Here is a 22,833-nt window from a genome sequence, read left to right as displayed (position 1 = left end):
AGCAGTACTAAAGAGGAAGGGGAAACCAACTCTCTCCAGAGATGCTCAACACCTTGCAGGCTCACCTTAATGGCACACTTCAAACACTTATGCACTTGAATAGTCTCATTCAAGTCAACGGGACTACTTATGTACACAGCTACTTACATGCATATTTGCAATGTCAGGACCTAAGAGAACAAGCACACTTTAAAAAGTAAGGATCATGCACCATGAGATGTATTGTTAGTTTATTTAGCAAATGTAGTTTTAACATTCATTGTTTACTATAATATAGAAATATTTTGTAGTGTAAGTTTTTTTTTTTTTTTTTAAGAAAACAACAAGGTTGATACAATGGTCTGCTAATCAACACCCGCATAATTTGCTTACAAAAATAAATAAATAGTAGTTTCTACCCACTTCCCAACAAAGACTTATTAGAGAAAGTCAAATGATCAAGCTTCTACTTCACTTCCACTTTGGGATCCTTTGTGCCCTAACACAGTGCTGGAATAGTTGTGCTGCAAACTCTGTAGGGGAATGTCCTGTACTTCAAAGCAAAACACGATCCCTCATTTCAATTTGGTTTCCAAAAATTTTGAGTACTTCTTTTTAACCCCAAGAACACAAATTTTTGGATCTCTTCTGTACTACAGGTCAAAATCTTCTACTTGACAGAAGCCTGGTACCAACATTAATAATTGCTTTAATATCTTGAGCCTTGATCTCGCAATGGCCTCTGTGCACGCAGACCCTACATCCACATAGAACCCCACTGAAGTTAGTGGAGCTGTGAACAGGTGCGAAGGTCTGCCTGTGTGAATCCTATGCAAGCTCAATGTTGTTGCTGTATAGCTCCTTGGGGAAACTGCCTTTTGACACAAAACAAGTCAGGGGAAAAAATATTCCTTGACCCCTCGCCGCCACCCCCCCCAATCAAAAAGAAATCTTGACCTTCCTTGTTTTTTTGTTTTTGTTTTAAAAAAAAAAAAAAAAAAAAAAGACAGTCCCTACATGTGTTTACCTACATACAGCATATGTGTCTGTGCATGAAACTTATTTTTAAATAGTCTGTTCAGGTTTTTTCATATAGAATTTTGTAGATTAAACTGTTAATGCTTATTGTTATTAGATAGAGGAAAATACCTTGGATTAATGTCGTCCTACTGAAGAGGAACACACAAAGGCCTATATCGGTGCACCACGGTAGGCCTCCCATAAATTTTTGGACAGCAATATAAGGTGTTGAGAGCCTACTGCAAGGTATGAAGAACCAGAGTTGGTTCTGGAAAATTAGAGGCTTTCAGTAAAGCCATTTGTTTGGACCTCCCAGCTGCAGGGTGCAAGAGTTAGTGTGTCACTTTCTCAGTCACTTGCCCTACACTTCTGTCATGCCAGCTAAAAAAAAGAAAGGCACAGTAGGTGATGTGTCCAGAGCTAATGTGGGTGTTTGTGGAAGTTTAGTGTTAAGGAAAACCTCTGCCATGACCCGTCCAGGACTGTGATAAAAAGGAAGATATTTTGATTCTTTTAGGAGGTTAAAGTTAGCAGTATCACCATAAAGCTCCCGTGGTAAAGGGACATGACCCATATCAGTCTAGCATTTTATTCTGTAGCTGCTAGGGATCCTGCATGACCTAGGAATCCACCTAAGGCTGCATCTGTGGCAGTATTATTTGAACTAACATACATGAGCACACTCCTATTGACTTCAACGAGAGGAGTGAGCCTTCCTATGACTGGTTTAAATGACACACAGTGCCTGAAGTGGGCACTCCGTGTAGGGGTAAATTTTATTCAGTACAAATTAAAAGCCTCATCCCCATCAAAACGCCAAACTGCAAGCTATAATTGTATTACGGCTTGTCTACACTACAAAATTAAGTCGATTTTCATTTAGGTTGACCTACAGCCACCGCAGTAAGTCAATTGACTGTTGGTATTCATACTACCCTACTTCTGCCCATAGTGCACATCATAGGTGGTGGGTGAACCCTCCCGCACTTCAGGAAGGCTAGCCCACCTACTTGGCCCCTCCCCCACTCACCCGCCAGAGCCCTGGGGGCCCCTCCCAGCCGGAGAAGCCCTGGCCAAACCACTCCAACCTCTCAGCCATGGGCTTGCCCGAGCCACCCCTGGCTGCCAGCCAGCTGAGTCATCCCTGGCCACCGGGGGCCTGTGGGCTGGCCCAAGTTGCCCCTGGCCACCAGCAGGCCTGGGGACCAGGCAGGCCAAAGCACTGGCCCAACCCTCAGGCTGGCTTGCGCTGCTCAGGGCCGCCAGCCAGACAAGCCTTGAGCTCCAGGCTGCCAGCCCAAGTTCAGCCCCTGCCGGCTTTGGGGGAGCAAGGGCGGGACCTTGGAGCAAAGCATAGGCGAGGCCATGGCCTGGGTTAGGAGAGGCTTAGCCTCCCCGACCTATTGTACCTGCCACTGATGGTGCACATCCTCACCAAGAGCACTTGCATGACTGAAGTGGGGCATTGTGGGACACTGACAGCAGTGCAGAGCTCATAGTGGAGTAACCCACCCTCCCCAGAGTGACAGCCTGAGCTGTGAGCCAAGGGCTCAATTTCACTGCTGGAAACCTACCAGCAGTGAAATTGACATTCGTGTCAGTTTCACAGCTTCCTCCTGCTCAGAGCAGCAGCCTGGGGCTCACAGCTGGAGCCATGAAACTGACAAGAATGACAACCAACAGCAGATCTAAGTAAGGCAGAGTCTATGCAGCCACTACACTAGGCTGCCTTAATCACACTGAAATAAGCACTATACCTCTTGCAGAGGTGGAGTTATGTCAGTGTAGCAGGCCACTTGCTTTGGCAGAAGCAGCATTCTGGTGTAGACATTGACATGATTAGGTTGACGTAAGCTGCCTTATATTCACTTATCTCTGTAGGGTAGACTAAGCCTTAGAAAATGATATTGTTATGGCACACATCATGAGGTGGTGCTGTTACACAGTCTTCCAAGTTTGCCTTCTAGTGTGCAAGCAAATGTTTAGCTTTGGTATAGCACACGTTGTTGTTGTTGTTGGTAGTTAGTTAGTTTGGGGTTATGCAAGTTCTTCATGGAAGTCAGTGGTCAAGGAAGAAATGGCTGTGTGAGCTGTGGGAGAGTTTGCTCTCTGCCTTGTCTCTGTTAGAGTTGTTCTCTGGGAACCAGGCCTTGAAGTTGGGCTATTATTCCTGGGGGAAAAAAAGATTACCGTTAATGTGATCTAACCACCACTTTTCTAAAACAAGTGTATTGTCTATCCACTAGGTAGAGTACAGGAGTATACTCAGTCAATGCTGGGCACTGACCTGCAAAGCCCTTGGCCTCGACCTCTGCTACCATTTGCCAGATTGTTGAGACTAATATCAGAAGAAGGAGCAACACTATTGCTAAGCAGAGTTTACCATGCTTCACAACTTTTAACATGGTCATAGCTGTAGCTGACAGTTTAGGGCTCTGTTCTTTACTTTGTGATTAGAGTATGCTCCCTCCACGATCAGGCTGCATATATAAAATATTTATTTAATCTTTAAATCTTTATAACATGCACTTTGGAACAATTCAGTAGGTAGAACTCTCCTATTACCCCCCAACTAAGACTCTCCCATAACCATCCTCATATCTACTCAAACCTGTCACTTTATTTTTGCCACCACCCTCTGAAAAGTGAGGAAAAAACAACAATTTGAGAGAACAACCATATTTTGAAGCATATCCTGCAAGCTGAACAATCACGGTTCTGGGCAAAAGCCTGTGACTAGATTTCCCCCAGTGTGCAGTCTGGGACTAGCATGGGCCCGCTGTGCACCCCGACTCTTCCCCCCTGCTGCTTGCTGGGAGCTGATCCAAAAAAAAAAGGAAGCAATAAGATGCAACAAGCCAAAAACTAGCTAATAAGCAATTCACAAGCTAATTAAGCAAAAAACAAGCCCCATTTCTGGGTGTGGGGTTTTTTTGTTTTTTGTGTTTGTTTTGTTTTTGTTTTTTGTTTTGTTTTGTTTTTTGAGAGTTTGGCATGTCTGATAATGATGGTTTACTGTTGACAAGACTGTACTCTAAAATAATGTGCAAAAACATATCAATTAAGAGGAGGAAAGAACAGTGATTTATACTCTAAGGAAAATCTTTCATCTGCCTAGTAGCTGCATTGTGAAATGTGCATGTGCTCTCAGTCATAGCAGCAGCAAAAGTCCTTCCATGGCAAAGCATCCCACTGTGCTACCATAGCTACAACCATGTTCAAGAACGATTGTTAAACATTATAAACCATGCAAGTCAGAACCGGCCTCACGAATCATCGTCAACCATCAGTCAGGTGCATGATGCCATGCAATGGACTGACCAGCTCTACCAGCTGAACCCATCTACTGCACCCTAGGTGGCCTCTAAGGAGCGAATGCAACCCTAGAATTGGATGCAGGGGACTAGACCCCTGCAGCCACCATGGCAAGGTCCTTCATGCAGCTGTTTTCAGGCTCAGATCACAATGTATAACCGTGTAGTGTGTAGTAACGATATGTGGGGTGTGTACGTGTGTTTTCAACCTGGTCAGAGAGACTGAGTAGTAGTATACAGTAGTAGGTAAAACGTCCCCTCCTCTTGCTCGCTGTGAGCCAGGCAGCCCGATGTAATGCACGGGGACAGCTCCTTCGCCCTCCTGAAGCAGGAGCCTGCCTGATGGGAGAAACATAGGAACAAACAGCAAAGAAGAGAGACAGGCAGGCAGCCCCCATTGAATGGGTGCGCCGCTTGCGCAACCGCCCCCTTTACACCCAGTCAGCTACGCATTCCCGTTGGCGTAAATGCCTTCGCGCATACCGGTGCTGCACTGCGGAGGTGCTGCTCCTCAACCAAGCTTTCCTTGCTCGCTCCTCCCCCATCTTTGCTCTAGCCCCGCCCCCTTCCTCTGTTGTGATTGGCGGGGGTGGGCGGAGTCTCCGGCGGCGATTGGCCGTTGGTGTGCTGAGGCGGAGGTAGGTTGCGCGCAGGGTAATAAAGTTAGTGGGGCTGTCTCAGTGCGCGTTAGAAGCGGCCGCGAGTTGGATCTCTATGGAGGTGGTTGACGGAAGCTTTTGGCTGCTCCTGCTTGGGTGACTCGGAGGCTCGTCCTGCGTCGCACGCTCTCCCCCCCCCACCCCGCTCCCCGGCTCCCTTTTTCCCCCTCCCTTCTCTCGTCTCCTCCCCCCCCCGCCCTTGGTAGCTGCCGGGATCCGGTGAAGCTGACGAGGCCCCAGGGAAGGTGAGGAAGCCGGTGCCGGCGGACAGCGTTGGGTGGTGGTGGGGGGGTACTGTTGTCTAAAATGGCCGCCGCTAAAATGGCCGCCATCTTCTTTTCGCTTCCCCCTCTTTCTCCACTACAAAATGGCGGCTCCGGCCGCCGGGACCGGCTTCTCCCTGACCGGTGAGCGAAGGGCAGAGACTCGCAGCCCGTCCGGCTAGGATGAGAAGCCGTGGGGAGGTACCGGCTGCGGCGCGGCCGGGCAGGGGGGGGGGGGGAGCGGCGCGGGGAGCCGGTTACCGGCTCTGCCCTTGGAAGGGCGCCTCAGCCCGCTCGCGGCGGCGGGGTAAAGGGGAGGCGGAGGACTGATTTCTCCGGAGAAGGCAGTGTGGCTCCCGCGTAACCTGGGAGAAGGTGCCTGCTCCCGCCTACACCGGGGTGCAGGATGAGGGGTCCTGATCTGCCCCGGGGAGGGGCGAGTCCTTGACCCCCCGACTTGCCCGAGAGGGGGATGCGCCTTGGGGACCGTGGTCGCTCCCATAGGATCCCCTCGCTCCGCAGGAGCTTCACTTCCCGCCCCCCGCCCCGTTTTGCGCTTCTCCCCGCCCTTTCGGGTGCCTCCCTGCGCCGGCGAAGGGGGAAGCGCTTTGTCTGGGCGGCGAGGCCCTCGCGGACTGCGCGTAGTTCTGGGGGGGGGGGGCCGTCGCCCTGCAGAGGGCGGGCTGGGGCCTTCCTGCTTCCCTCGCCGAGAACAAAGAGCCGGCCGGGCCTGCTGCGCCTAGGAACGGGCGGCGCCCGGAGGCGGGGGCCAGGGGGGCGCTCGGGGCTCCGTGCGGCAGGGAGGGGGGAAGTGCCTGTGTCCTGCGGGGGCGTCGCTGCTGCCGCCTGCGTTTCCCGCAGCCCTTTTGTTCGGCTGCAGCCCCTTCTTGTTCCCTTCCCTTGCCCCCAGCCCTGAGCAGCCAGGGCAGGATTAGAAGGTGTATTGCTCACGCGGAAAGGATCCCTAAAGAGTAGGAGGTAGCGCTTACCTGCCAAACCTGCATAGGAGGGAGGGGGACTTCCTCAGGGGGAAACACCTTTCATGCGCTCATTCTCCAGTGACGAGAACTATACTAGGCTCCATCATGCTTTATCTCGTCACTTAATTTTTTAAAATGGCTGAGCCAGTAGAAAAGGTTGTGGAAGGAAAATTTTGAAACACAGAATTGTTCAGGTGCTCGATCTTTTCTTTTCAGAGCAGACTACCTCCATGATGAGTACTGCTCTGATTTTTCTTTTAAAGGCCACCCACATTTCCAGGCATGCTCAAACTATCTCCATCTTTGGATCTTAACCATTTGTGGGGTGAGGCAAACGGGGTTTAAAGCAGTTCTGTAGTTAAATGACTATCACATGGATTAGATATTCATGTGATCTTAAATAGGTCTGGATTAAACCCTTTATGATCTGGCACATCTGTTCACACTACGGTTTTTAGGATGCATTCCTGTTAAATTTGATATTACTGCATGGCTGTTCCTGCCAAACTTAACAATAGTACAAATAAATCTTAAATTAAGTAACCTGTAAGAAAAAGGTGCCTCTCGGACAAGAACTGAGACCGTATTTTTGGCCACAAGAGAATGATTATGGTCGCATAATCGAGTTTTCTGAGAATGTCCCTACATTGCTTTATGTTGCTGATGTCATCAAGTGTTGCACATAAGTGAAGGAATAAACTGACTTTCAAGCTGTATTTAAGCTCTGGGGGAGTGCTTTTTAATAAAAGCCCTTGGTTAACACAAACCACATTATTTGAGTTTAATAGATGTCATCCTGCTGAAGAAAACTCTGATATGAGCACAAGCGAATAATTGTAATATGATCTCTTGATTTATTATTCTAGGTTTTTTTCCCCCCACCCTGTCAATTTATTATTCTTTTGAAGATTCTTCGTTGTCAAGCCGCCAAAGTGGAGAGTGCGATTGCAGAAGGGGGTGCTTCTCGTTTCAGGTAGTTTTTTTCCCCTCAATGACAGACTATTGTAAAATAACTCAAAAGCAAAATGTCTGGCAATATATACGTTGAACTGTCTCTCTGAGAATTTTAAGTTCGTTTCATATGCTAAGTGAGAGATTAATTGTATCACTTTTAACTTCTGTTTGTGAAGGATGTATAGCTAAACTTTCAAATAAAATATACAAAAATCGTGTAGCTAGTCCTGAGCTAGAGAGAGTACTTTTGAAAAGCCTTGAATAAAGATATTTTCTTCTCTGAAACAGTGCTTCTTCAGGCGGAGGAGGTAGTAGGGGTGCACCTCAGCACTATCCCAAGACTGCCAGCAACAGGTATGTCATATTGCCATGGTGGTAAAAACATATACAGCCATAAATAAGGAGTCTGCATGCATGCAGCAATTATTGATCTCAAACCTGTAGACTTCTCTAAGACACCATGTGATTATACTTTTTGTCAGTTTTTGTTAGCTTGCTAACAGATAACACTGACAAATCTTATTCCAGTTTTGTATACAAGAGAAAAAGACATTTACGTTTTTAGTTAGACTGGCCAACTGTAGGCAATTACTAACTTATTAGTGCTAATATCAGATTTCATTTAACTGAAGTGAAGTAAAGGGGGTATGGAGAGGAGTTGTTGGGGATCCTAGAGAATACCCAATCCTGCAAAAGAAGTATGTGGGTCTCTGTACTGTCCCCATAGGCTAAGGGCGCACCTATTGCACAACCAGTTGCAGGTTCATATCCTAAATCTAAGGTGACATTCAATGCTTCTGCTGCTTGTGACAATATTTGAGCAAAATCGTTTTTTCTCAGTTTACTTATTTATATTTTTCAATAAATATAGCGAGTTCCTGGGGAAAACCCCAGGGCAAAACGCTCAGAAATGGATTCCTTCACGAAGCACTAGACGAGATGACGACTCCGCAAATGACAAAGAACGACATGATGCAATCTTCAGGAAAGTAAGAGGGTAAGTTGGTCTGTTATTTTTAAGGTTAATATCAGCTGGCAAAATGGAGTACTAAAAATTACCTTTTTCCCCCATATTGTCTTGCCAACCTGTAGTATAAGTACTTTTATACCAGTAGTTTTCAACTTGTGGTCTTCAGACCCCAAGGGGTCTGCAGACTACATCCAAGATTTCCAAAGGGGTCCACGCTTAAAAGTTAAAAGTTGTGGGGTTTTTTGTTTTCATTTGTGGACCCCTCCCCCCAAAAACAACAAAACAAAATGTCTTATATGGTTAAAATTGAAATACATAGTTCCTAATGGAAGGGTTAGAAGGAGGGGCAAATACATGTGCATAAACTTATGAGAGAGTATTCCTGAAGCTGGTTAGAAATTCCTGAGTAGCCGTCTTCTGTAAGGGATTGGTGGAGCAGGAGCAGTAGAAAATATGAATTGTCTGCCCTGCATCATGTAAAAAAAACTTTAAGGGGGGGGATTAAGACTGCTATATTCTCTTTGCTACTGAGTGTATTTTTCATGTGCCCTAAAACCTACTTTAGTTGACAAACACACAAAGTAAATTCTGCATTTTCCACAGTATGCATCCGATGAAGCGAACTGCAGCTCACGAAAGTTTATGCTCAAATAAATTGGTTAGTCTCTAAGGTGCCACAAGTCCTCCTTTTCTTTTTACAAAGTAAATTGCTCTTGTCAGAAGTGAAAACTGGAAGAAAACCAGGAGAACTCGAATCTTAACCCCAACTCATGTAGATTAAACTGTATGAGCTATGTGAACATTTTACAAACATAACTGATTCCTCTTAACTTTTTTTTTTCCTCTAGCATACTAAATAAACTTACTCCTGAAAAGTTTGACAAGCTATGCCTTGAGCTCCTCAATGTGGGTGTAGAGTCTAAGCTCATTCTAAAAGGGATCATACTGCTGGTAAGTCAGGTGTATTTTTAAGTGCTTATTAATTTAGTATTCAATAAGAATAAGTGATTGTACTAAAACTTAAGTTTTTGCTTAAAGGATGATTGATCTTGGTTAAAGTCTCAGAATTTTTCCTGATATATAAAATAGGGATAAATAGATGACGGAATATTGCCCAAAACGTAATTTTATTACATATTGGGGGTTACAACTGGAAGAGAAGCCGCAGTCTAACTAATGAGCAATTTAATGTTTATGCATATATTAAAACAACCTTTCCTGGTAAAGTTTTCTACAGTAGTACAGGATGTGAAGACTTTTTAATCTGAAGCAGGCTTTTATTAGCCACAAATGCTTCTGATATTTCTATAGGTGGTCTTGGGACTCTGTTACACTTTGAGTGCCAAGTGATAGTGTAGCCTTTTTTTTTTTTTTTTTTTGAAACATTGCTACTAGTAGTAGTTATACTGTGCAAAATAATTTGTACTGTACTACCCATCTTTGTGCTCTGTGTAAATTACTTCAGTATAGTCAGGTGAACTAAAGTGGGGCTGGCAGGGACTTTGAGAGATAATCTAGTCCACAGACACACACCATGCTGTGACTCCCCCTGGTGCAGAGGCAGAACCAAATACACTCATTCACATGAAATAAAAGATGTGTGAGCTCAGGCACAACTACTGTCTAAATCCCATAGCAATGTTGTAAGGCTGTAATAGATTCTGAGGTGGTTGGATGGGAGGGAGGAGGGTATTTTTTAACATTGGAATACCAATGTGTTGAAGGTTACACAAGATACTCAAGTTCTCAAAGGCTATAAGAGGTTAGGAAATACCAGGAGTCCATCTGGAACAATAGTCACATATAAGAGTGACTCTTGTAACTGTGTGACTGGGTACTTTGCCCCCAAATAGACAGTTTTAAAAAGTCCCCTGTTAGTGTCCTGTTGAAGATATTCACTACTTAATCCTGAAAGGTTTCAGAGTAACAGCCGTGTTAGTCTGTATTCGCAAAAAGAAAAGGAGGACTTGTGGCACCTTAGAGACTAACCAATTTATTTGAGCATGAGCTTTCGTGAGCTACAGTCTGCTGCAGTTTCCACGGTATGCATCCGATGAAGTGAGCTGTAGCTCACGAAAGCTCATGCTCAAATAAATTGGTTAGTCTCTAAGGTGCCACAAGTACTCCTTTTCTTTTTAATCCTGAAAGAGTATCTTAAAGTTTGAATTAAAATCTAATCAATTACGGTACTAGAAACATACTATTTTCTTTAGATCGTAGACAAAGCCCTCGAAGAGCCGAAGTATAGCTCCCTGTATGCTCAACTATGTCTGCGGCTGGCAGAAGATGCACCCAACTTTGATGGCCCATCAGCAGAGTGTCATCCAGGACAGAAGCAAAGCACAGTGAGTGTCTTATTCCTCTCTCTCATTGAAAATCTAAACTTTTTGCTTGTGTGGTTAATTGCATTGGTCTGAAACCTAATTATATCTTGTTTGTAGACATTCAGACGCCTCCTAATTTCTAAACTTCAAGATGAATTTGAAAACCGCACCAGAAATGTTGATAGTAAGATTAAAGCTAGTCTATATTAAATTTAGACTTTATATTTTATGTATATTTGTAGAGTATTGTTGACACACTTTTCTCTTTTCGTCCAGTCTATGATAAGCGTGATGGTCCCCTCCTCCCGGAGGAGGAGGAACAGAGAGCTATTGCCAAGATCAAGATGCTGGGGAACATCAAATTCATTGGAGAACTTGGCAAGCTTGATCTTATTCATGAATCTATCCTTCATAAGTGCATCAAAACAGTAAGTGTCAGGACTTCCTAAACTTGGTGTGTAACAACTTGGTAAAATAGTTCTTTACAGCTAACATTCAAGTGTGAAAAAATAAGAAGTGTGTATGTAGGAAAATTTGAATAGTTAATGACCGTGCAAAATACTTTGCGGATTTTTTGTTTTGTTTTTTTCAAGGGGGGCAACTTTCAGTGCAGTATATAGCTTTATCGAACAGATAGAGTTCTCATCTTGGAGAATTCTCATAGATTTTAATTTGGTCCAGATATTTTGCAGAATCAGGTTCTACATAGAGAGAGGGGAGAGCATTCTGTATTTTGAATTAACCTCATAACTGTCTGCAGAAAGATCCCTCTCTTAATGGAAATAATCCCTCTTTAATGTTTTAGCTTTTGGAAAAGAAGAAGAGAGTCCAACTCAAGGATATGGGGGAGGATTTGGAGTGCCTCTGTCAGATAATGAGGACAGTGGGACCTAGACTAGACCATGCAAAAGCCAAGGTATGTCTTTCTTTCAAACTGGAGTACTAACAGTGATTTTTTTTTTTTTTTTTTTAATTTTTGGACCCAGGTGTAATATGTTGCAATCCACTTTGAATTAGTGTTTCAGACTGAGTTCTACTATACCAAAACCTTTAAAAACTGGCTGGAAAGAACTAGATTTGGACTGTCTCAGTTCTTTATATTCAGGGAGTTCATCTACATTAATTGTGTTGCCTTTTCATCACTTCATAATTGGTGTGAACTCTGCATACTTAGTGCAGACTTGTCCTCTTTTTTTTTTTCCTCTCTAAACAGAATGTTGGAACCTTTGTGTTAAATCTGTGAAGGATTCATATTTTGATTGTATTTTTTATTTGAGATGGCTTCTTTCTGGAGAGGGGAAAAAGGCAGAAATAAGTTGCTTGTTCACCATTTTCACTCTAGAAAGTCGGGGAATTATGTATTTGAATATTTTCTATCGGAGGGGTGGGGAATGACGTAGATCTGTATCTAAACACAAGCAACTAGTTACATGATGTTTCTTCTATATGTTTATGGCCTATAACTTTCCTACCCCATGTCTCTTAAGGTTGACTTGTCTTACCTTCATAGGTATTTTTAGTAGCTGGTCACTGTCAGAATGTTTATAAAGCTAAGTAGTGTTGACTTTTACCTCAGAGTGACTTGGGCAGAAGATAGTCTAGTGATTCAGCTACAGTCCAGTCCAAACCATTCCCTTAAAGGAATGGAAACAGAAGGGGAGGACAACAGCCTGTTTCTCTTTACCATTTATAGATCATTTGAACACTGCCACATTTAAAATGTAACTTGTAATACTGACCCTGAAAAGAGAGACTATTGAGGGGGAAACTGAAACTTTAAACAACTAAGCTAAACTTGGCCTCTTTCTCCTCTTAGTCCTTAATGGATCAGTACTTTGCCCGTATGCGCTCCTTGATGTTAAGTAAGGAATTGCCAGCAAGGATTCGTTTCCTGCTGCAGGTAAGAGTGCCAGTCACTTAACAGTTTGTCCTGTGAGGTTTCTTGCCCTCTTTGTCTCTTCTCCTCTTTTCTCCCCCCTCCCATTAAGTTTTTGCTTTTTTCCTTTAGGATACTGTGGAGTTGCGAGAACACAACTGGGTTCCTCGCAAAGCTTTTCTTGACAATGGACCAAAGACTATCAATCAAATCCGTCAAGATGCAGTAAAAGTAAGTACTTCCGTGTACATTTGCACCAAATGTAATGATGTATTTATTGGTTATCTGTGGCGTGTTTGCATGAAGATTCCTGGACTCTGACTAAACTCTTAATCCTAGAATCTGAATAGACTGCAAATACCTATTCTGGACTTGCAGAACTATCTATATGAATTGACTAAGATTCTAAATCTGTCTTTGAAGGATCTGGGAGTCTTTATTCCTGCTCCTATGGCTCAAGGGATGAGAAGCGACTTTTTTCTGGAGGGACCGTTTATGCCACCCAGGATGAAACTTGACAGGGACCCACTTGGAGGGCTTGCTGATATGTTTGGACAAATGCCAGGTAAACGGAAATTCTGAAGCTGCTGTGGCAGCGGCAGCATTCTCTTGAACATCAGGTGTGTACATGACTGTCTATGTTCTCATTCACCTTCCTATGTACAGGTAGTGGAATTGGTACTGGTCCAGGAGTTATTCAGGATAGATTTTCACCAACCATGGGACGTCATCGTTCAAATCAACTTTTCAATGGCCATGGGGGACACCTCATGCCTCCTGCTCAATCCCAGTTTGGAGATCTAGGCAAATCTTTTTTGAAAAATCAGGTAAGGAAGACTTTTGGTGGTTAGGTATATCTGGAATCTCTTTAGATTGAGACAGATGTGCAGGCTTCCAGATGGATGATGGTCATCTGTGGTGTATAAGGTTCTTACAGCTGGTAGGAGAATAAGCACTTCTTGCATACTGCGTCGTTTCTCCCCCGGCTCCCCTCTCCATCCCCCCCAACCCCACCCCCCAAAAAAAGAGAGAAAAGAGACTGATGCAAGGGAGACTTCTTTCTTTATTGCCAGGGAAGGTGCACATTTTAATGACTTCAAGTCAGAAGTGTGTAATGTGTCGATTTTTTTTCTTTTAAATCCATGGCCCTGGTTTTAGGGATAGAATACACTACTTTTTTTTTCCCCTCTTTCTTCCTTCCCTGGCAAATATTTTCTATTGAACTTCTAGTTCCTTTGGTACTACTACCATATTTTGTGCACCCCCGTCATCTGCACTTCTTTTCTCTCTATCTCTCTCTCTCTCTCCCTCTCTCTTCCTCTCTCTCCCTCTGAAATAGGGGCAAAGCCAGCTCTACCATAACCAGAATCAGGGACTGTTATCCCAGCAACAAGGACAGTCGAAGGATATGCCACCTCGGTTTTCTAAGAAAGGACAGCTTAATGCAGATGAGGTATATACCTACATTACTTGCAGCATTCTTAATATATTGCCCAATGATTATAGCAAGACGCGTTATTACGAGGACTAATGCTGGACCTCTGCTTCTTATCTCCTCCTCTTTTCTTCTTTGTCCCTTCTCCACTTTCACTTTAACACTCATTATCCTTGGGTGTCCAGCGTCCTGTGAGCAAGATTATGAGATATGAGGGCAATTTCTCAGGATTTTTCTTTCATAAAGCAAGGCCAATACCTCTGGCCTTTCATATAAAGGAGCTCTTCATCTGGTCACAATACAGGCTCTCTTTAAAGGTCTGCTTTGGGGAGTGGTTGGCCATGATAAAATGACTGAAATGTTAATCTGAAAACTGATATGCATGTACAATAATACAAAGTTTACTCTGCATTTGACACAGTCACTGAGATGTCAACTTGCATATTTTTCCTTTAAATCTTGGCTTACCTAATAGCCATGCCTCTGTTTCCAAACCAGATCACTTTGGGTCTATATTGCAGTTATCAAAATACCAAAGCAAGGCTGAAACTAGCAACATTGTGTCTTTGATATTGTAAATCAAGACTTAAATACACAGGCACCTTATATTAACACATCTTGTTTCAAATTGGGACTTTTATCCTTTGTTCATTCTGTTGTTGGGTGTTGAAGTACACACTTGGCCTACTCCTGATTAGTTTTACTAGTGTAAATTCTGAAATCCCATTGAATACACTAGTGTAAAACTGGCATGAGATCAAGATCAGGCCTACAAAAATAAATTTGTCCTGAGTCACTACACTACATTAGCAGGGCTTGTGTGATATTCTGATTATTTAATGACTTGCCAAGGAACTTTAGCAGTTTGATGGGCTAGGATTTGTCGTCTTACAGATAAGCCTGAGACCTGCTCAATCTTTTCTAATGAATAAGAACCAAGTGCCAAAGCTTCAGCCCCAAATAACTATGATTCCTCCCAGTGCACAACCACCACGCACTCAGACACCACCTTTGGGACAGGTAAATATCCTAATTTGATAAGTAACTATTGTTTAGCTCTGTATAAATATGTATGCAATTTAAGTGCTGACAACTAAAGTAGCTCTTGCACATGCATCGGGATAAATCACAATCGTATATAAAAAACAATGAAATGAATACAGGCTCTTTTTCTGGCTGTACTTCCAGCAAAAGATTATTTGAATAAATGTAACCAAATAAGTAATTTCTGAAACTGGCCTAACTTTATCACTTATTTTCAAGCCTCCTCAGCTTGGTCTCAAAACAAATCCACCACTTATTCAAGAGAAGCCTGCAAAGATCAGTAAAAAGCCACCACCTTCTAAGGAAGAATTGCTTAAACTCACTGTAAGTTAATGTTGTACTCTGCTCCAAACAGGAGACATGGCTGCTGCAAGAAATCAGTGGAGTTCAGATATTCATTTCTATTTCAGGAAGCTGTTGTGACTGACTATCTGAACAATGGAAATGCAAATGATGCTATCAATGGTGTGAGAGAAATGAGGGCTCCAAAGCCCTTCCTACCTGAGATGTTGAGCAAAATTATCATTCAATCCCTAGACCGATCAGATGAAGATAAAGAGAAAGCAAGTGCTTTGATCAGCTTACTCAAACAGGAAGGAATAGCCACTAGTGACAACTTCATGCAGGTACTCTGTGTTGTAGCTTTGGAGTTCTTTTTGAGTTAAAGGTTCTGTTTTTGATGCTTAGCTTCAAAAAGGTAGTCTGCTTAAAAACTGTAAGTGATTTGAATGCTGACCTTGCAAGTCCCTCTCCCAACTGTTGTGGCTTTACAACTACATTCCTATTTCAAATGTGACAGTTTCAATGACTGTTTCCAAGATCTACAAATGAAAATGGTGAAACTGACTAGATGGTTTTCCAGTTTCTTATTTGATAGAATTCTACTTCTTTTTTTCTGTAATATCCTATAGTACAGGGGTTCTCAAACTGGGAGTCATAATTCCTCATGTCGCGAGGTGTTTGCATGGGGATTGTGAGCTATCAGCTCTGCAGGGCAGATGTTTCCCAGCCCCCATTAATTTAAGTCTTTCTTCCTGTCCTCTCCCCTCCTGTATAAGGGGGTTACACTCCAGAGGTTTGCTGTGTGAAAGGGGTCACAATACAGAAAATTTGAAAACAAGTGCTATAGTAAATTATAGGTACTACTCCAAATAATAGACACAGTTTTCACTGGATGTATAGTTAGTGTCCTTTAGACAGAATAGACCTTGCGTATAAGGTTCTTTCATCTTGTAGTTCCCTAGACTAATCATGTTGTTGACAATTTAATATTCTTCCCTCTTTCTAGGCATTCCTGAATGTATTGGACCAGTGTCCCAAACTGGAGGTAGACATCCCTTTGGTGAAATCCTACTTAGCACAGTTTGCAGCCCGTGCCATTATTTCAGAACTGGTGAGCATTTCAGAACTGGCTCAACCACTGGAGAGTGGCACCCATTTCCCCCTGTTCTTGCTTTGTCTTCAGCAGTTAGCTAAGTTACAAGACCGTGAATGGCTAACTGAACTCTTCCAACAAAGCAAAGTCAACATGCAGAAGATGTTGCCGGGTAAGCAATCAAAAATACTTGTGACACATTAATCATTTTATCTTGCAACTTCTGTAAAGTGCACGAAAATGCCATGAAACGTTCTTGGGGAGGGGGATAAGGTATTTTAATAAATAACTTTGTCATATAGCAGAATTTCTTGTATTGATCAGGTTTTTTCTACCCCACTGATTTATTTGATGTCGTATCAATGCTATTCTTCAAGTTGTCTATATGGATGCCTGAGATGAGGATGTGTGCCTGCCATTGCATTCTTAATTGGAGTTTGTTTGGTTTTGTTGGCTAGTAGTGCCATCAAGTTCATAAGTGGGAGCTGACAGACATGCTATTTTGAAAGATCAGCCTTATCAGGGGCCTTCCCCAGGTAGATCTTTTTGCCATGCCTTCCAACTTAAAATGCCAGTTTTCTCAGAGCAGAGTGTGAAAGATACACAGTTGTGACTCCCCGGAAGATGGTCTTCCTGCACATTCGTCCCTTATATGCCTTCCCTCCAATTTCACTGATCCATAAAGCCCTGCTCAAAGAGAAAACCATGATCGCTTTCATAACCACAGTGTGGCCAAGATGAATGTGGTTCCTGACCCATCTGGTCTGCCTCTGTACCTTCTTGTAATGACTGATCTTCTGGCTCTGTAGTAGGGCTCCATAACCTGCCCCAGTTTATCATCCCAGCTTCTCAGGCCTAGAGCAGGAATGTTCTTCTGAAGTTCAGTTGGTTCTGTGTGTGTAGATGCCAGGGGAGAATCGGTAGAAGATACATAATGTTGAGTGTACCAGATCTAGAAGTACTTCTGCTCTTGCAAGTCCTTTTAAATAGTAGGAAATCTTATCTTCAGCTTTTGTACTAATCCTGAAATTGATGGGCTTGTTCCTGAGCTCTGTCAAGGTTCATTTATCTGCCATTATAGCTTTCCATCTGCCACTCAGAAAAACCCCTTATCTTTGCATATCCTGCAGCAAGATTCCTTAAGGGCTTCCTTAATCTGTTCCTTCCAGTGTAGGACCACAACTTACCCTGGAACTTCAGCTTAATGCTTAACACAGTAAGAGGATCTCCCTTCAAACACAGGACAACCTGCTGACTGCTTCATCCATTCTTCAACACTTTGTTCCTTGTGGCAGTCGCCTAAGCCAGAAGGGATGGGGAGCTGGAAGCCTTCATGGCTGACCCACCATATGCTGTGTTTTCTGGTCAAAAGTTACGTTACAGGCCTACCACACTTGTTCCATGAAGTGTCACTGGACTGCCACATCCATCAGGACATTCATTTGTCTTCCCTAGACAAGTGGAACTTAGATAAGGTTCAGAGACCAGTCTTCATACATTGGATATAAAATGGGCCCTGGGTTTCTGTCCTTATCAAAGTAAGTCCTTCAAAGGGCTTTCCCTAGACTCTGCCCTTTGGAGGGGTCACTCAGTCTCCTCTCAGACTGAAATGATTGTGGCGGTGCATTTTGCTTTCTGGGATGAACCCCCTCAAGTCACTGCTTACTCCGTGAGGGCTCATCTAATTCCATTGCCCTCCTTAAGAAGGTGCCCATCAAGGACACTTGCAAGTCAGTCACCTGATACTCCCTTAATACATATTCATAGCATTATGCCTTATTCCATGCCTTCAGAGCAGACACAGCCTTTGAAGCTGGTCTATACTCTGTATGGGATCCCCCTCCTAAACACCCTCCTCCACATTAAGGAATTGCTTGGGACTTTTATGTAGTACACCCTGTGACAGGGCCGGGCCAGATGGCTATAGGAGAGTAATGGAAGGTAGATATATTAGCCCCAGGCTAAGTAGGTCCCTTTCCCTGGGTAAGGTAACAGGGAAGGTTCCAGAACCATCAGGAACCTTCTGGAGACTATTAAGACAGGCTGATTAGAACACCTGCAGCCAATCAAGAAGCTGCTAGAATCAATTAAGGCAGGCTAATTGGGGCATCTGGGTTTTAAAAAGGAGCTCACTTCAGTTTGTGGTGTGCATGTGAGGAGCTGGGAGCAAGAGGTGCTAGGAGCTGAGAGTGAGAACGCGGACTGTTGGAGGACTGAGGTGTACAAGCATTATCAGACACCAGGAGGAAGGTCCTATGGTGAGGATAAAGAAGGCGTTGGGAGGAGGCCATGGGGAAGCAGCCCAGGGAGTTGTAGCTGTCGCACAGCTGTTCCAGGAGGCACTCTAGACAGCTTCATTCCATAGGGCCCTGGGCTGGAACCCGGAGTAAAGGGCAGGCCTGGGTTCCCCCCCAAATCCTCCCCAACTCCTGGTCAGACACAGGAGTCGACCTGGACTGTGAATTCAGGAAAAACAGCCAAGCTGAGGGCTGCTGTGAAGCTCCAAGGCGAGCAAATCCGCCAATAAGCACAAGACCCACCAAGGTAGAGTGGGAGCTTTGTCACAAATACGTAGGGACAATAACTCCAAGGAGAGGTTACTTAACTTAGATCCATAGACTTTAAGGCCAGAAGGGACCATCATGATCCTGTAATCCAGTGGTTCTCAAACTTTTGAATTGGTGACCCCTTTCACACAGCAAGACGCTGAGTGCGAGACACACACACCCCACCCCAAAAAAACACACAACGCTATTATAAATGCTGGAGACAGTCTGGTTTGAGGGTGAAGGCTGACAGCTCATGACTCTTCTTCTTTTTTTATTTTTTTTTTCTTCCTCCTCCTCCTCCACCCACGCACACTCACCGCAACCCCCAGTTTGAGAACCCGTCCTCTAATCTGCCTTGCACATTACAGGCCACAGAACATTGACCACCCACTCCTTTTTAATAGACCTGTAACATCTAGCTGTGTTACTGAAGTTCTCAAATCATGATTTTTAAAGACATGAAGTTACAGAGAATCCACCGTTTACACTAGTTTAAACCTACTCCTATAGTAATTGGCATTCTTCCTGATGTCTTAGCCCTATGTGTTTTTTGACATTACCTCCCTTCCCATTTGCTTTGGAGTCTTACTGTGCTGTGAGATTCTGAAGGAACTGGAGTGTCCTAGTTTGCTCCTCATACCAGAGCACAAGGAGGCATACAGTGCAGGTGCAGACCCATAGGCACTATTAGTAGAAAAATCTTCTAGTCTGTATGGGCATGTGTACATCCTTGCCTGGAGCACCCATCGTGGCAAAACATCATGAACTCAGTTACTGTGCAATTGTAAGTAACCTCTCCTTTTCAGCGAAGCTGGTTTGGTCCATCGTTTAACTTCAAAAGTTGTCTTAGTTATTCAGAATTTTCATTCAATTTGTCTTAGAAATTGATCAGAATAAGGATCGTATGCTGGAGATCTTGGAAGGGAAAGGACTGAGTTTCTTGTTCCCACTTCTGAAACTGGAGAAGGAACTGTTGAAGCAAATAAAGTTGGATCCATCCCCTCAAGCCATCTATAAATGGATTAAAGACAACATTTCACCCAAACTTCATGTAGATAAGGGATTTGTGAATATTTTGATGACCAGGTGAGCTGATAGGTTTGCTCTGAATTAATGTCATACTTGTTAGTAGTTCAAACATGGACTTGTGCTCACTAATGTCTTATGAAATATCCACATAGCAGGAATAAAGTGTACCCTGCAGAAGAAGGATATAGAGACAAGATCTTACACAAGTAGGGGGTTCATAACAGCTTGTTTTTAATGCTGTTTAAAGCACTCCAGAAGGAAAATGGCAGAAGGAAAGAATGCTCTAAAGAGCAAATCCTGACCTTGTCCTCAAATCCTTCAGTGCCCTAACAGCAGAGTCCAAGGAAATAGATTAGGATTCCTTGCATCTGAAGATGAACAGGCCCACAAATAACTTGTCTGTCTACTCATTGAGTACTTTCCCAGATAGGACCTTGTTGGTCTTCGGGTTTAATGTGAGTTTTAAGCAGTTGAAAGTGGAAAATATTGATAGTGAATTTAACTAACTGACAAAAGTGCTTGTTTGTACAGCTACTTCAACGATGTGAAAGTAATTCACTAGTCTTCTATGAAAACATTTTGAAATTATATCTAACTTTTATTTCCAGTTTCTTGCAGTATATTTCAAGTGAAGTAAGCCCGCCTAATGACGAACCAGATTCTTCATCTGCTCCTTCTAAAGAGCAGTTAGAACAGGAAAAACAACTGCTTCTTTCCTTCAAGCCAGTAATGCAGAAGTTTCTTCATGACCATGTTGATCTACAAGTGAGTGCTCTGTATGCACTTCAGGTGCACTGCTACAACAACAACTTTCCAAAAGGTATGGATAATGTATTTACATATTTCCCTCAAATACAGTAGCACATTGGCAAAGTATGAATCCAGTGCCATCCATGTTACGAAGTGTTTAGTAAACCTGTCTGTCAAAGGGCAGTCTATAATAATTGCAGCCTCTGCTACTTTTATAACTAGGATGTGCTTAAAGTTTACCACCTGGGTGCAACAGTATACTTACCTAAATGAAACTTCATTTAATGTGCAATTGTCAGCCTTGTGTAGAGCTTTCTACAGCTGGGGAAACTGCTTCTGAGGAAAGCAATATGCCGCCTATTGAATTGGTTTACCTGGCCTGTTTTTTATAGGCATGTTACTGCGCTTTTTTGTTCATTTCTACGACATGGAAATTATTGAAGAGGAAGCCTTTTTGGCATGGAAAGAGGATATTACTCAAGAGTTTCCAGGGAAGGGCAAAGCTTTATTCCAGGTAAAACTGTATAATGGAGCAGAAATTGTAAAAATCTTTTTTCAGTATATATCTGCCTACGTCCATTGTGCTGATGAGATCAGGGAAGCCTATTGTAAAAATATTAAGTACTTGGCTTAATTTAGAAATGCTCTTATGTGGCATTTATTTGGGCTGGGGAAGGGAATCTGAGGCAGGATACAGGAGCACTGCCCCCCACTGTACTCCACACAGTAAAGGGACAAAGGTCCATGACCTGTATGCTAGCGAAAGGAAATGCTTTCTATGCTAGTATTTTAGGGGAAAGCCACCTGAATGAGATGTAGAAATTTGTAGGGTGTGCGCGCACAGTCTGCTCGTTCTGCTTCTGAAATTGCATTGATATGATTGCAGGTAAACCAGTGGCTAACCTGGCTGGAAACTGCTGAAGAAGAAGAATCTGAAGAAGAAGCTGACTAAAGAACCAGCCAAAGCCTTAAATTTGTGCAAACACTGTTGCTATGATGTAACTGCATTTGACCTAACCACTGCGAAAATTCATTCCGCTGTAATGTTTCACAATATTTAAAGCAGAAGCGTGTCAATAGGATATTTTTCTGCATAAGGTTTTTGTAGTATGTCTTAATCATAGTCTACCATGAAATATTTTAGAGTATCTTTAATGTTTAGATAACAGTGTATTAGCAGCATGCAATAATTACATCATAAGTTCTCAAGCAGAAGCAGTCTATTGCAAGGGTTTTCTTTGCTGCCAGTTATTATAGGCTGTTAAGTTAGAAAACTGAATAGCAACACTGAATACTGTAGAAATGCACTTTGCTCAGTGTAATACTTGAGTCGTTGCAATATTTGATTATCCATTTGGTTGTTACAGAGAATCCTTAACTGTAATCGATGGTTGTTGCCGTAATAGTATATTGCCTGTAATTCTACCTCTAGTAATGGGCTTTATGTGCTAGATTTTAATATCCTTGAGCCTGGGCAAGTGCACAAGTCTTTTTAAAAGAAACATGGTTTACTTGCACAAAAACTGATCAGTTTGGAAAGGTGGTTAAATGCCCTTGGAAGTGGTTTTTGTGGGTGTGAAACATAAAATAGTGAGAAATTGAATTGGTCCCTCTTATTATAGTATTGAAATTAAGTCTACTTAATTTATCAAGACATGTTCATGCCCTGATTTTATATACTTGTATCTATCAATAAACATTGTGATACTTGACTTGTTTCTGAATGTCTCCCGGTAGAAGAGCTTTGACTGTCAAAGGTTAATTGGATTCCTTAAAAATATTTCATCCAAATGGAGTGAAGTTAAAGTATAGAGGTGGTAATATACTGATGAGGTAGAGCTGAGGCCTTGCTAAATGATGGAAGTTGCACTATTAGAAGTTAAATTTGTGTTTAAATCAACTTTTTTTAACAGTGTCTACAAGGGAGTTTGAGTGACTGTCTAAACATTATTCCCAATTGATTTAAGTTAAACTGCAAAATGTCACCCTTACATTATGTCTACTGATGGGTTAGGGCCAGTTTAACTTTCAGATTGCGCTGGTTTTTACTAAGTGTTAATTTCATAATATGTAGACACTGTTAAATGGATTTTTTTAAAAGATGAGATACAAGGGAGTGGGGGAGTGAAGAAATTCTAATCACAGAGCAAGTTTTATTAATTCCTGAGATCTGGGTGACTGCATTTTGTAGGGGTGTGGTTGCTTGTACCTTCCTGTGAAGTATCTCATACTGGCTACACATGAGGACTAGATGAACCACTGGCCTGACCCAGCATGACAATGGTGTGTTCCACAAGCCATTTAAAACTTAG

General features: G+C 42.9%; 1 protein-coding gene, 1 long non-coding RNA gene and 1 other non-coding gene across 5 annotated transcripts; 2 read left to right on the top strand and 1 right to left on the bottom strand.

The window, feature by feature from the left end:
- Positions 1-208: 208 nt before the first annotated feature.
- LOC125638934 (uncharacterized) lies at positions 209-6,501 on the bottom strand. 2 transcript variants are annotated; one of them, XR_007357324.2, is made up of 3 exons: positions 6,225-6,501; positions 4,523-4,652; positions 209-3,169 (listed from the first exon to the last, which is right to left on the bottom strand). It is a non-coding gene; the product is annotated as an uncharacterized LOC125638934 (long non-coding RNA). The 2 variants fall into 2 exon arrangements; XR_012668902.1 differs by lacking the exon at positions 6,225-6,501 and having other exon boundaries at positions 4,523-5,151.
- EIF4G2 (eukaryotic translation initiation factor 4 gamma 2) lies at positions 5,404-22,233 on the top strand. 2 transcript variants are annotated; one of them, XM_048855235.1, is made up of 22 exons: positions 5,404-5,436; positions 7,082-7,188; positions 7,458-7,523; positions 8,041-8,166; positions 8,988-9,090; positions 10,353-10,484; positions 10,581-10,647; positions 10,740-10,891; positions 11,269-11,379; positions 12,280-12,363; positions 12,472-12,570; positions 12,763-12,904; positions 13,006-13,166; positions 13,679-13,792; positions 14,669-14,794; positions 15,038-15,142; positions 15,229-15,444; positions 16,107-16,365; positions 19,624-19,828; positions 20,380-20,591; positions 20,914-21,035; positions 21,408-22,233. In XM_048855235.1, the coding sequence occupies exons 1-22, from the start codon at positions 5,419-5,421 to the stop codon at positions 21,471-21,473; spliced, it is 2,793 nt and encodes a 930-aa protein (XP_048711192.1). In that variant the 5' UTR covers positions 5,404-5,418; the 3' UTR covers positions 21,474-22,233. The 2 variants fall into 2 exon arrangements, with proteins under 2 accessions (XP_048711192.1, XP_074985515.1); XM_075129414.1 differs by lacking the exon at positions 13,679-13,792.
- Positions 13,829-13,994, top strand: LOC125639269 (small nucleolar RNA SNORD97). The gene has a single exon (XR_007357448.1). It is a non-coding gene; the product is annotated as a small nucleolar RNA SNORD97 (small nucleolar RNA).
- Positions 22,234-22,833: the final 600 nt, after the last annotated feature.

Source organism: Caretta caretta, chromosome 6, assembly GCF_965140235.1.
Source record: "Caretta caretta isolate rCarCar2 chromosome 6, rCarCar1.hap1, whole genome shotgun sequence".
Classification (NCBI taxonomy): Eukaryota; Metazoa; Chordata; order Testudines; family Cheloniidae; genus Caretta; species Caretta caretta.
Note: the sequence above shows the minus strand (reverse complement) of the source record. Positions and strands in the feature narration are given on the sequence as shown.

Excerpts from the sequence above, each read along its gene's own strand:
- EIF4G2 (XM_048855235.1), top strand. Across the intron at positions 9,091-10,352 it reads TAAAAGGGATCATACTGCTG|ATCGTAGACAAAGCCCTCGA; the intron begins GTAAGTCAGGTG and ends TATTTTCTTTAG. Across the intron at positions 13,167-13,678 it reads AATCTTTTTTGAAAAATCAG|GGGCAAAGCCAGCTCTACCA; the intron begins GTAAGGAAGACT and ends CCTCTGAAATAG.